Source organism: Nyctibius grandis, chromosome 1 (assembly GCF_013368605.1).
Source record: "Nyctibius grandis isolate bNycGra1 chromosome 1, bNycGra1.pri, whole genome shotgun sequence".
Lineage (NCBI taxonomy): Eukaryota > Metazoa > Chordata > Aves > Nyctibiiformes > Nyctibiidae > Nyctibius > Nyctibius grandis.
In genome coordinates this window covers 37,431,455-37,446,628 of record NC_090658.1, presented here as the reverse complement: position 1 = coordinate 37,446,628, position 15,174 = coordinate 37,431,455, and the positions used below count along the sequence as shown (strand labels likewise).

The 15,174-nt window shown below is 38.1% G+C and overlaps 1 protein-coding gene across 5 annotated transcripts in view; it reads right to left on the bottom strand.

The window, feature by feature from the left end:
* Nucleotides 1-15,174, bottom strand: part of STRN (striatin) — a 78,083-nt gene that overhangs the window by 55,176 nt on the left and 7,733 nt on the right. For all 5 annotated transcript variants that reach the window (XM_068414577.1, XM_068414540.1, XM_068414551.1 and 2 more), the window contains 2 exons: nucleotides 8,480-8,583; nucleotides 50-123 (listed from right to left, as the gene is read on the bottom strand). In XM_068414577.1, coding sequence (XP_068270678.1) covers nucleotides 50-123; nucleotides 8,480-8,583 — 178 coding nt within the window. The remainder of the gene's footprint in view (nucleotides 1-49; nucleotides 124-8,479; nucleotides 8,584-15,174) is intronic.

Here is a 15,174-nt window from a genome sequence, read left to right as displayed (position 1 = left end):
CAGTTAGGCTTTTATGTCAGTAATGAACTCATTCTGAAGAAATTCTTACCAGAATCATAGTTTGGTGGCTTCATATCTCCCTGATTCAATTCTGTGCCATATTTTAATTTGTGATATTTAGCCCTGAAAGAAAAAAAAAAAAAAGGAACTATTAGCACATTTAAAGGGTATCTCTAAACACATAAATGTCACCAGTCTTCACTTGAAAAGCCACTCCTTTCTTCTAGGCTAGGAAGAAAACAAAACAAATAATTTCAGCAGGACTTCAGATATGTAATTTTGCTTAATTATTTTTTCCAAGGTTGACACATAATTACAGAGTGAATACTGATGAAACACAGGGATCAGCAGACTGAAAATTTTACAAAATGTTCTTGCTACAGAAAAGGTTCCTTCCCTGTAGACATGGGCTACTCTCTGCTTCCCTCCCCAGCCCCCCCCCCCTTTTTTTTTTGCCTACACTATGAAACATTTTTACTATCCATGTCAGTTCAGTGCCATCTACTTTGTATTTCATACTGTCACCTCAATTAAGCAAACCTTAGTTTTATTCTTCAAAATGCTGTGCTTTCCAACAGCAGCAGGCCCTCAGTTAGAACTATTCTAAATGAGATTTAGCACTAACAGCAGCACGTCTACACCAGTTTCTCATAAAGCTGTTAGATCTGCCACTTGACCAAGTTCGAAAATGGAGACTTCTCTTCCAAAAATACTTAGCCTACAGAAGGTCTATTGTAATAAACCCCACAAAATATGCTATACAATGACAATAAGAGTAGCTAGAAGAAAAAGGGAAATGCTTTTTAATTTGAAAAGCTTCATCCTACAGAGTCAGTGTCTATAGACTTCTACACACACAAAATGCCACAGTAGTACAGCACTACACATGCACGTATAAGTTCATAAAGACTCATTAGAGTAGTCTTATAACACAGCAACAGAGAAACTGAGGCAGCGAGCCTTAGCCAGTTTCTCCCTCTCTTCCTCCTTCTCTCACACTCACTGTAACTTTTGTCTCTATGAATGTTTTCTGACAAACATGAAAATTTAGACGACTCAGAAAAATCTGATTCCCTATAAAGTTTTGTAGACATTCACAACTGACTAGAAAAGAGGCAGTCATACTAGCTCCTACCCTGAACAAAAGGCAGGGAAGAATTCAGGCAATGCTGGGCATGCAGCCTGGCAGCAGTGGGACCACCAACTAGAACACACACATACATAGCTCCAACGCAAATGCACGGAGCTAGGTGTAAGGCAGCAAGATACAGGCTACAAATGACAAAAAGAAAAAACAAAAACCAACACCTCACATACACCAACATGAAAATGGGCTTCATTAGCTCCACTTCTCACAAGGGAACTCTTCCACTTTAAATTTGCTTTTAAAAATATTAATGGGCGTGACACTTCATAATTGTATGAGGCAAGTCTCACCGAGCTTGAATGACTGTATCAACAACGACTGTAGATAATGTTTTCAAGTTACCTGCACCCCTTGATTGCTTCTCAGATATCTTCACTATATTACTGTTCTCTTTTGCTTTTTGCTATTTCATCCAGAAAACTCTCTACTTCTAATAAAATGGTGCTGAGGGAAGCGGTGCTTGGTAGTTCTTATGCTTCAGTATCGACAGCACTAGTTTCCTACTAATCCAGCTGCATTTTCATTATAATAAACATTTAATTCTAGATGAGAAGGGTAAGTGCAGAGTGAAGAAATGCGTCTTAGGCGTAGCAACAGAGACAGATGAAGAAACTGACACTTCCTCCTCAAGAGCTAGAGCACTAAGCTCTAACTCAGCTAAGCAGCAACCAGCAAGGAAAGGAGAAGCATTTCTTCTCAGAAAGGGTCATTAGACATTGGAACGGGCTGCCCAGGGAGGTGGTGGAGTCACCATCTCTGGATGTGTTTAAGAAAAGACTGGATGTGGCACTTAGTGCCATGGTCTAGTTGACAGGGTGGTGTCAGGGCAATGGTTGGATTCAATGACCCCAGAGGTCTCTTCCAACCTGATTGATACTGTGATTCTGTGAGAAAGGATGCACTTGAAATGTATTAACAGCAATAAGCAAAGGACAAACATTTTTGTTGGTACAGAAAAGAATAACCAAGAATAGAACAAAATTAAAGCTGAATGCTCAATCAAAATATTGATCTTTCCTTTCCCAGCTATCTTTTTCCTATGTCTCACCAGCAGAGAGATGTTACCCTGGTAAAACAATTGCATTTCATTATTGTTAAATGCTGATGCTATGTGTACTTTTTCCCCCACCATCACTAATGAAAAGTAATGACTAGTCAAGAACTAAGAAATCCTCTGCTCTGTCACTAACCTACCTCATCAACTTTAAACACTACACTTTGTCAAAAACTTCAAGTTTTTATGCAGTCAGCAATTCAAGTGACCCTAATGTTTAAACCATTTTGATCTGACTTATCAAAAGTGAGTAAATATTAATACCTCACTTTAATCTGGATTAGTGACCTATACTGTGCTCTATGCAATTCCTGCAAATAATTTCAGAGAGCAGTTAAATTTTGTGGCATGAGGTGTTTGCTTTTAGCTCATGGGTCTTATATAAAGTTCCATTATCATCTATGCATTCAATAATTTTCTTATCAAAGTTTTGTTAATAATTTTCACCCTAAGAACCAAAGTAAAATGTTTGCTAGGTTAACTGAAAGGATCATTCCTCATACCTTTCCCATTCCTCAGATCTCTCACTTGTTCTGCAAAATCCATTTTTCAAAAATTCAGCCTGCATTTTTTTTTAAACTTCTCAGTATATTTATTCCAATCTGTTACATCTGTGTATGCTCATTTTTAAAATTTCTTTCCCACTTCAATAGGAAGAAAGAATATTACTGTTGATTTAAGTTTTCACCCCTCATTAAAGGCATTATAAAATCAGTTCAGCAAAGTGAGATTATTCATTCTATCCACATTCCAAACTCTTAGTAGCAGGTTTTTTTTAACTTGTTCCTCCTCATAATGCAACAGTTTTTAAAGCCTTTGTTATTCTTCTTTACCTTAAGAGGATAACCCAGATTACATGGTCTTGTACACCACTGGCCCTTAAATTTATTTTAAGGCCAAGCTGCACTAAGATTTCATCTTTCAGAAGATTTAACTTTGTGTATCACAGGCAGAGACCAGTAGAAAGACAGCAGAAAAATCATGTCCTAACAAAGACAGGCAGTTGAAGAGCTGACAATCCCAAAAAGCAATCCTTATTTTCAATATTGCTGGGAAAATTAAAAACAAAAAGTCATAGACCTTTGCCTGCACAAAATGACAAAAAACCCAATGCCAAACTCAAACCTGAATTAATTAGAATCAATTAGTATAAATTCAGGTATCTGAGCAAGATACCAGTTAGATGTGAAACAAATATGAATACCATGTCAGAGTACTTGACCCAGTGAACTCACCTTCGGCTATGGTCAGCTTCTAAAGTTCAGAGGAATATTTTAAAAAAATCAATATGGATAGCTAACAGTCCATCAGGGAAATATTTCCTACGCTTCTTCAGGCAGCAAGTATGAGATTTATTATTAGAAACTTTCTTATGGTACAGTTGAAAATGTCACAGGTATGAAAGACAAACAATCTTTTTCTTTCTAAAGCATACTAAGGAAAGGACTGAACATAACGATTCAAACTCCAAGACTATATGGGAGAGCCTTGACCATTCAGCTACACATATTGCAATCAAAGGCTATGAAATTTCTCACAAAAGAAACTTTAATTCTTTTCTCTACAAATTCTGAATATAGCTTATTTCATTAGTATGTTTATATTTAATCTGTTTATACAATAACAGAATATCTCCTGCCCACCTACCATGCTTAATTTCTCAGCTTTTTCAGAAAGCAAATAGTCCACTTATTAACAGCTTTAAACTGGCCCTCTGCAGTTCACATTGAACTCTAGCTCACACATCACAGCAGTGAGACACTATTATCACAAAAAAGAGCCAATGTATTTTTTCTATGAATAAGTATAAAGAAAAATCAAAGTTTCTCCAACCTTTGTATCATCTGGTCAAAAACAAGGACACTGGTTTTGGGGCAGTGGAAGAAGGATGGAAACAAATGACAAAGATGAGCCTTTATTACCTGAAACTTGTTCAACTTGGATGATTTACCTTCAATTTCCAAAAATTACATCTGAATGAGGGTGACAGAGCACTGGAACAGGCTGCCCAGGGAGGCTGTGGAGTCTCCTTCTCTGGAGATATTAAAAACCCCACTGGACACAACCCTGTGCAACCTACTCTAGGTGAACCTGCTTTGGCAAGGGGTCGGACTAGATGATCTCCAAAAGTCCCTTCCAACCCTATATATTCTGTGATTCTGTGTGAATTATTAACTCTGTGGAGACTGAAAAATTACTTGAAAATCACTAGCTGAAGGATACAACTTTATAGAAGTACTTTTCATCTGAAAACTTGCCTCCAAGTTGTTTAGAATAAAGCTATTTTGGGGCTGTGAAACTATGTTACAGGGTAGATGCCCTTACCCAGATATACTAAACATGAGTACTGCCACTGCTCTGGCTTTTGCAGTTCATTATGCAATTCTCCTTTTTTGATTAGCAGTATTTTCTTTAAACTATGTGTCTTCTATGCAAACAGTGCTTGGAGACATTCAACATGGCTGCCACAACTCTTCAAGAGTTGCTTAGGAAAATGCTAAATGCTATTTTTCATCCTTCTAAATTTCCTCAGACTGAGAGTAGTGAAACTTTTCTGAATACTTCACACAGAAACAAGTTTGATCCCGATCAAAAAAGGCCACTATTTCTTGGAAATATCTGTCGCCAGACCTGAAGCATCTGATCCAGCTGTGCTGAGGGAGTCTGCCAAAACATCCGTAGAAGATCTGGGAGTCGCCGCCAAACCAAGAGACATAAACAAGAACCACGGCCAGGAATAGCACGGCGAGATATTCTACCCAGGGGAGAAGGCGCCAGCCTTACGCTGATCAGACAAACTAGTGCAGGAAACAAAAAATTAAATCAAGTGTTTCTAGAGACATGGCTCAGGAGTCCAGTTCTTTGGTTAAAATACGTTAAGACAGGAAATGAGCTAGACTAGATAAAATAGGACACGTACTTGAGAGAAACAGTACTACATTTCAGCTAGCTCCTGAAAATCCAGAGGAAACAATTCAATTTACTGGTGGTGTAGCAAGTATTGATAAAGTAACAAAAAGTAACCCTTAACTGTGAACAGCCTCACACTGCAATCTACTGGATGTTGGCAAAACTACATCAAAACTGCTACTGAACAAATGATAGTGCTTAACTACTAATGACCTCCTTCTAAACTCTTTGCTATTTAGTGTATTAAGACTCTTCAGGAGAAATAACTGTTCTTCCTATACACTCAACAAAAATGTAATCTTACAATTACTAACAAAGACCTAACATTAAGCTACATTTTTCAGAAAAACATGATAATCTGTAAATAAAACTCATTTTCTACCTTACCCACTACAAAATTACATAAGTGCCATGAAATAGAGAATAATGACAACGCTTCCAGAGTTATTTATAGTAAACTTTGAAAACATTTGGTTAATAAAAGAAACGCTGAACACCCACTATACAGAACAGCAGCTCATAAAAGCACGTATCTGAGAAAACCAATGTTGCTCATTTCTTGCTCATAGTTTCCTGAGGGCACTGAAAACATGGACTGCTCTGGGCCACATTTTCATAACATTTCATCTCATAACTTACTCCATCCAGCTAAGAAAGATTTGGTGTGCTGCAAGGCCAGGGCAGAAGTGAAGGAATGCTGGAATGCTTCCCTGCTCCCTCTCACCTGCACCACCCTTCCCCTAACTTGTCCAGTTCTGGGCCCCGCACTTCAAGAAAGATGTTGAGGTGATGGAGCGAGTCCAGAGGAGGGCGACCAAGCTGGTGAAGGGTATGGAGGGTCTGACCTATGAGGAACAGCTGAGGGAGCTGGGGTTGTTTAGCCTGGAGGAGGCTCAGAGGTGACCTTATTGCAGTCTACAACTACCTGAAGGGAGGTTGTAGTGAAGTGGGAGTTGGCCTCTTCTCCCGGGCAACTAGCAATAGGACAAGAGGACACAGCCTCAAGCTTTGCCAGGGGAGGTTCAGGTTGGACATTAGGAAGAATTTCTTTTCAGAAAGGGTTATTAGACATTGGAATGGGACGCCCAGGGAGGTGGTGGAGTCACCATCTCTGGATGTGTTTAAGAAAAGACTGGACATGGCACTTAGTGCCATGATCTAGTTGACAGGGTGGTGTCAGGGTAACAGTTGGACTCGATGATCCCTGAGGTCTCTTCCAGACTGGTTGATTCTGTGATTCTGTGTGATCAGAAACGTTTTCCTCCTGCCTTGCAGGATCTCATTTTCCAGCTCTGAGATCCCAGTGGCAACAGCCAGCATCCCAACTGACTACTGCCTGACCTGGCTGATGGCTGATTTGGGAAAGAGAGCAGTGTTTCAAGCTCAGTATGTTGCCATTCTTTTAAGTATCAACCAAGAACACTTGCTGGGAGACATTTCCAGCAGAAATACAAGACTGTTTCTTCAGAAACTGGCAAATACTACTGCTGTTTAAAACCACAGACTCTTATAAATAGCTGTCTCCAGCACACACCATTCACAAGCATCACATTTACTTTAAAAATCATTGCACACCCATACTGAAACTGTCAAACTGGATCGGATCAGCTGACTGTAGCCTACTGACCTGAGTAACCAAGCCTAATACCATACACTGCAGGGGGGGGAAAAAAAAAAAACCAAAAAAAAACACCACAAGAAAAGATAAAAGATACCTATGTGAAAACTGCTAGTAAGAAGCCACAGAGTGTTTTTTCCTAATCCTGATGGTGACTGATACATTAGGATTTAAATGTCTTAATTTAGGTGGATTTTCCTGAATGCAGCTGGGGGACATTTCACTATCCATATGGAAGTTTGATTTTTTTTTTTTTAATCTTACAAAGCTCTGATAGCACACAGAAATGTATTTACATAATCTGATAATTTTAGATAAATTGCTAATTCATCTGAGTTATGAAGTATTAGAGATATCCCTAAGTGATCAGGAATAGCTCCCTCAGTTCTGAAATATAAGAAATCTTACTGAATTTATATACCTTAGAGCATGTCTTTAACTGCACAAGAATGTACACCATTGCCTCTGTCTTCATTTAAAGTGACTCTAATCTTTATAATCATGCTTCAAATGTAAGCTTTTCTACAGCTATAAACTGTGATTTCCATTATGCATACATTTGATATTTTTCTGTGCTATTTGACATAAGATCAGTGCTATAACAAGGCCTGGGCAAAAAGGGTATCTACCTTAAGCATTCCCCTGAGAGCTCCCCAAAGAGGAAGCAAGTACACTGGAGTCCTGAGGCTACTGCTGGCCAGGAAACTGGCTGCAGCTCCACGCTAGCCGATGAATTGGTTGCTACTGGAAAGAATCAAGCTGGATGGTGCAAGGCATGTCTCATGTGCTGAAGTAGCCTATATAAGGCAAGCAAATCTAAATGCAATACAGTGATGTACAACTATTAGTGTTCTTTCTAAATTACCTAGCTACAACATCCTATTCCTCACTTGCATATGTGTGTGTTTCTAATCTTATTTCTACTAACACAAACTATTTAAAAGAGGTTTATTTTATTAATATTTTATTAAAGAGAAGTAGGATTTATCTGATAGGAAAATGGTATGTAAGCAATGATTGCTTTGAAGTAGTACCATAAATATACTCTTTGGTCAAGAATTTTTTAAAAGGCATTTTACTAATAAAACCAATTTTAAAACTAAACTTGGCCCAAAATAAATCAGTTGAACAAAAAGACTTCTGGAAACATGATAAAAAAACAATTTGTTTGCCTCAAAGATTAGAGCAATAGGAAAGTATACGAAGTAGACTGAGGACTTCTACTGAAATCGCCGTGAACAAACAGACATCTGATTAACTGGTAAACACAAACATTTTTTCCACTCCTCACACAATTAGTCTCCAGAAGATATTCCTGTAGAGCCTATCATACTGAAAAGACTAAAAACTTAGCAAGATTAAAAACTAGTAATTACTGAAGACATTTGATATTTCAATTGTCAGAGACTAATATTAAATAAAGCTAGTACTTCGAACAAAAAGAGAATACACTATAATTCTGGGGTATGATCTATACAGTTAGGTGGAATTTTACCAATGAAAAAGTATTCATCATTCATCAACCGTGGGTTTTATTTGCATGTTTTTGGAGTCATACTGTGTTAGCTATTGTTTTTACCATAATGCGGACATTTAGACTACAAGGTTTATTTAGTATAATAATATTTGTCAATTTGAGATCTGAATATATACAGCAGAAATATTTCTTGGTTTTGTCAAATACAAAGGCAAAAGAAAGTATCCGTCTTCAGAATTTCTTCGCCATGTACTCATCACTAAAGCAGCGTACCTTTCCTGTTTAAGCGCATATTCCAGCATTTTGATTCTTCGCACCAGATCCTTCTTCAGATTTTCTTGTCCTTTCCTTTCACCTTGAAGAAAGGCAATCTGGGCCTGCAAAAGGAAGTGTTCAATTTAGAATCTGCTTCCTCAAAACCATTCAGAATAGCCCTTAAGTGTGTGTCTCCCTCAAGTTATTTTAAAATTGATTTGTACAGTTCAAAAGAAATTGGCTTACTGTGTTTCATAAACATTAAATGCTTAGACAAAACACTGCATAGATAAGCCTTCTAAACTGCATGCTCATTACAGATTAAAAAAAAAAAGATCAGAAATAAAGCAATTTTAGTTTGACAGGGTTTATTTCCTCTTTTGGCTAAACATTCAATAAAGGATAAGGAATAGATAAAATAAGCATACAAAAAGCCTTCAGAAGATAAAAGCATTTACCAACAATAAGCAGAAGAAGATGATAAAATATTTCTGCTCACTAACTGAAGTAGTATATAATTAGTGTACTGTTCTATAATACACCTTAGATACATGATCTAGTCAAAGAACTGAAGCACAGCATGTTCAGCAAAAGAAAAATAAACCCTGTTTGTAATGCAGTGTCAAATGTTAATTACAATATTTGTTAAAATAAGTTAAAGAAAGCTCTCCAGAAATACTGTAATTAAGAGAGAGAAAATGGAAAACAGGGAAAGGTATCTTGGTGAGGGAGACGAGGAGAGAAATGGTATGGAAGTAAATAAAAGTCAAGTGGAAAACAGACACCTAATCTTTATCAACTTCCAGCAGAGAATAGGTATTTAGTTGCCTGTCAAAAATCTCCTTTAAATAGAAAATTACGATATATACAAGATACTCATTCCTAATCATAAAGGCAGAACTACCTGCTTTTGTACCTCATGCTCAAATCAAGTCCTGTATAAGATGCAGGTTCTTGTGCTCTCTCAACTCATGAACACACTTGTAGACAAAAATACCTACGGGCGGTCTCCACTTCATGCCTCAGCCTCACCTTCATTGCAAGCTGCCTGCCATTTTCAGGATCAGAAGCTTTCTGCCACCTTTGCAGCTAAGTCTCCACGTATCTCATCTGTCTCTTGAGAAGCACATGGAGGATAAAGGGCAACTGGTCTAGACCATCAGCTGTTGAACATGAAACCCAGTAAACCCTTCTTTTATATAAGTATTCATTGCAGTTCTACAAGAAGTGTTTTCTGTAGGTACCGTGGTCTGCACCAATCTCTAGGGAAACCTTGGGAGAAATGAGCAGGAGTATCCTCTCCTCACCTCCCACAACCTTGCAAGCAGTCCCCAGATATTTTAGTTAATAGAGACAGACACTTCTAATGAATAACTTATCTGGCTTCAGATTTTTATCCCAAGATGAGAAAAACAGTGTCTGTAAATGCCGTTTTCTCTCCACCAACTATGAAAGGAATGCACACAACAAACTCAGTTGAATTTTGGAGATCAGGCAAGATGAATCTTATTACAAAAGGCCATTTGCTAGTGGCCAGCTATAGCAGCTGCTCTATAATATGACACCAGCTGACATAATTTCATTGCTCAAGTACAGCCAGTAAGCAGCTTGACAGACACCTGAAGAATCCTTAACCACCAGCCACCAACTAGAGCAGCCAGTTTATGACAAGTGAAAAACACTGGCTGCTCTCCAACGAAGTCGGTCTTCACCTTCAATGGTGGAAATGCATTTGACTGTCAAAACAACATCAGCTGAATTAAAAGAAAAGCCCCTGTTGCTCTAGCATCAAGCTTCTCCTCGCTTAACACTCAAACTGGGATGAACAAAAAGCTACAACTGAATTGCTAACATTCATTTTATGCTCAGGTTTAGGGAAAGGCACAGAAGAAAGAAATGCTGGTGATGGAGTCAGTATTTCCCACCCCGAAGAATATTACTGTGCAAAAAGCGTGTCAACTCAACAAGGTCACCATCCCTCTCAGTAACAAGAGGAACACCTCAAGCACATACAACTTAGTTTGCAGTAACTGTACAGACATCCAGATTATAACGCATGTCACTGTGATAGTGACTTCTCTCTCCCCGCCTCCAAACAGGCCCAGCGGAAATAAACAAGTGCCCTTCTAGCCAAAAAGTGAGAGAACATCAAAGCACACTATTAAAAATAGTAGAACATGATGTAAATATGCATTTGGCCAGAACGAAAAAGATCGTCCAGTGGCATCAGGACACAAGTTGAAGTGATCTATGATGTGACCCGTTGTCTGCAAGCAATTTCTAGCTGGGAACAAACTGACTGACCAGGCTGGAATGAAGCATTTTTACCCAGCAGGCTGGCAAAGGACAGCCAGTAATGGCCTGGCTCACGCACTGCTCTACTACAAGGGTCAAACCAGCATTACCATGCTAACAATTGAGGTTAAAGTCATCTTCCGCTGGTAGCTGCCTACACAAAGAAAAAAAATGCAACTTCTCAGTAGTTTTGACAGCTTACTTTTGTAAGAGAGAGAGACATAAACACATTTGATTAAGAAATATCATACGACACCTCCTTCAGGTGAAAATGAGCAGAGTCACGCTTCCGATACAGGGCAGGCCTGGCTCTGTGACTTGTCTGACTAACCATTTGAGAACCAAGATTCAAAACTGGTACCAGAAGCTTCTTAAGCACGTAAAATAATGTAAATGCTCTTAACTCTACCTCTGGAGCTGAAGCATCTATGTCTTATGATTCCACGTGAAGGAAAAGGACTGTGCTCTACCTCCTCAGAGCCACTGGCAGGCTATATGTATTCTACACACATCGCACAGGAAGAAAGAGCACTGGAAGAAATATTAGTTGATTCTTTGGACATCTTTTACTGTCAGTGCTATGCCAATGCTCTTACTGATGTCTCTAACTTTTTTTCCCCTGGACTTTCAAGAAATTCTTGTGTTTATTACTCGAAAAGCATGTAGCAACAACAGAGTGGAATTCATGGCCCAAGAGCCGTCTCTCCAGCCCTACACAAGCTTATTGCCAGGATCTTTCAAGGTTACCATATACTTTACAGATCAGTAGTTTTATTGGCAAATCAAGAAACAGACAAGTACACCAGGGCACTTGAGAATAACTTTGCTCTCTCCTTGGAGGCTGTGCAGTTTCTAGCATAGCTTGTTTGTGCTTTTCTTCTGAGTAGCATCCTTATGTCCAGAACTCATTATTTTTGAGAAATTCTGGCTCTGAAAATGAGAATGTTTATATTTGGTCATTTTCATAATATACATAAAGTAAGGAGAATATTCCCCCTCTTTACCACAGGATGTTAGCAACCCTTAACCCTCATTTAAATAAGTACTGGATAATTACAATTAAGTCAGCCTCAGTGGACAACAAAACATCAGTTATATATATAAGCTCAAATTTTATTTAAGAAATTCTTAATAATAGTCAGGTTTATTTATAACGCACATAAGGACAGAATTAAAATAATAACTGAAATTTTATATTAACAATAATACTGTACCAGTCCATATGTCATAAGCAGATTTCATTCTTTACAACATTTGGCAATTAACTGAAAATATGCCAAGGAACCTAAATGTTCATACCATAAATGAAACAATTTGGAGCATACATGAAAACTGAATAAATGAATACATTGAGTTTAAATATCTAAAGTGACAAATGATGAGATCTAGCAGTATCTTCTCAGTCTCTAGAACAAAACAGCGATAACTCTAGGTTCACCATTTCCAATAAAAATATTTAGCCGATACCTGTCTGAATGTCTGTGCAAACACTTGAAGTGTAAGAGGTTTGGGTTTAAACACAATGAAAAGTATAACCAAACTGTACAACTACAGTTTTCTTATAATTTAGATGTAAATGGCAGAATTTTATCAGTAGATTGAGACTGCACAGGCCGTTTCCCATGGTTGCAGCTTTAGCACAAGTCAAACCCGAAGCCTGCACTACCTGAGGGAGCAGGAGAGCAAAGGAGGATGGCTTCTGCTTTGAATGATCTGCAGCACTGTTCTACGCTTGTGCTTTGGCCACTCCTCCGAAGGTTTGCCAAAAATTTCAAGAATCCACAAATATGCCCAACAAACAGGTTCTACGACAACTGACCTTCTAGCTAATAAGGTTTAAATGCATCAAGTTGTAAGCCAGTCATCACAAACCTCTAAAACGCCTACGGGGATCACGCAAAAACTCATATTGTTCCTTGCCTTATGGGTGGGGCGCAACATCTCCATGAAGCACCCAGCCCCGCTGGCTCCACAGCGAGGAATCAAGGCAGTGTCCGCCTCAAGTTTATTCCAGGCTAAGTGTTACAAGTTATTGTATTACAGCTCAACTGTGAAATTAAAATCAAGAGAGTGAGAAGAGGAAGGAAAAAAAAAACAAACCACAGAATATCGGGAAGAAAGATGTCTGGAACAGTTTATTTCAGCTACAATTGTATAGTCCAGTATTTCTTTTTCACTTTATCTCATTAAGTTTTTAGTATTGCCACCTACAACAAAACTTAGAAGTTTCATGGACATGCGGTCTAAATTAATAGCACTACAGCTATCTTAACTATTGCACTTCTTCATCAAGAGATTTTAAAAGTAACATTAATTCTTATGTTAAAAAAAAAAAAAATCTCATGTGCAACAACATTGTTGTGTTAAGAAATTCCCCAAAAGACTGTAAGGTCACATTACTGTGAAGCAGACAAAAGGGTGAGGCAATGTTTTAGGTAGCACTGGGTTAGAAACAACATTTTTTAAAGTGTTGTTGACTTCCTAATACAGGCGCAGCAACCATAACAATATAATCAAATAATTAAATTGCATCTTAATAAATCTGGATTTTACCGATGTTTAGAAAAGTAAACTGAAATTTATACTCCCTGGAGTCAGCAACCGCAACGACAAGAATGTTAAAAAATATATTACATCTGCGCACCTTTTTAGGCTGACACCTTCACATTACAGAAAATCAAGAGATTAAAAAAATATTTACCTGTAACAGAAAATGTTTACAAAGAAACAGTGCTATGGCTGCTAAACAAATGATGTATGTTTAGTATCAACTTCTATCAGTTCCTGAATTTTACAACTATTTCAAGTTAAAAGGTGATTTTTTTTTTTTTTAGAATTCTAAAGACTCAAGAACTGTAAAAAGCCTTTCCATTCTTTTCTTTAAAATATTTACTTCAATATTTTAAAGTAAACCCCACTTCAGATTTATGAGCAATGAAGGTCAACAGGCATCATTTGACAAAGTAAAAGCTACTAAGACATGCAATTCTGTATAGGCTGCTTCCATAATTCAACAACAAGGTCTTCACAGGTTGAGCGAAAGAGAACAAGGGAGGGAAAAAACTGCAAGAAAAGTATTGCAAAAAATATGTAGATAGCTAAAATAACTAAATACATATACAGATGAATCAGCCTTGAACAGTTGTTCTAACCAGTCTACCAAGACGTGCCAGAAGGGTTCTGCAGGCTGCCGGGGTGCTCAGCATTTTAGATCATAGTTGGCTCACTGAAGTCCTACATATTTAAGTATATTTGTAAATAAGTGTAGGTATGCCCAGGGCAGGGCGGGGGGGAAGTGAGAGGAGAAGAGATAAAAAACAGGTATAGGGGAAAGGGGAAAGGAAATATCAGTGGTCTAGTACAACTGGCAAACGATTTTTATGGCACCGTACTTAACATTGCAACACACACCCACTAGCACTCTGCGCAAAGAGAGGCTAGGAAGCTTTTGTAAGCGCCTGTAGCCATTTACAGTAACACAAAACTGAAGTGGGGCCACAGGCTGGAAAGAGTGGCAGGCACCAATGCGTATTTAGCTTCACCCCACACCGAAGCGCTTCATCCGTTTATCACCTCCAGGCTCACACTAGACAGCACAATCTTCTACTGGCAAATTATTTTTGCTGGACTTCTCAGAGATGTCCTAAAACCGGCACCAGAGCTAAGCCCTGAAAAACTTAAACTATTCAAAGAGATCAAAGATTTAGCTTACAGTAAAAAAAGATAGTTGAAAACGCCATTTACTTACATTCTTCATCTCTTTGAAAAGATCGCTTGAAAAACAATTTCTTATCGGTGAATTCAAAACTGCTAACAGATCACCCAGAATCAAAAATGACTTAGTAATTTATTCCTGGCAATACCTTGATTACTAATTTAAGCATCTCAACCAACAGGAAGACTTTTCTTTCTGCAGTTTGAAGTGTTTTACTAGACAGACGTCTATTCAGATAGACAGTCTTTCTTTTATTCACTCTTCAGTGCTGCCTTTCACTGTTCTAACTACAAACATCAAAATACTTGCTGAGTTAGCCAAGCAATGTATATTCAGCTTATTTAATCATTCCTCATAAGTAAAAGCTTTCTCTAATCCTCCAGTCATTTTTGTAGTACACTTACTTAAGTGGTGAGCGTTAACTTTTTTTTTTCCCTTTTGAGTCCTAGGAGCATGCTCCATGTAGACTGATGTAAGGAGAAAAAGAGAGCAAGTATTCAACATGCTGTAATTCTATAGGCCACACTGCAATGACATGTCACAAAATAATCACATATTATAAGCTGGAGTCCAAATTGCAAATGCTTAAATGTAATTCCTTTCTACTTACTGTACAAGAAAGGCAGAAATGCAGCAACAACAGTCAGTGCCAGGACTGATAAATAGACTTATGGCCCACATTTAAACTGAGACAATGGCAGCT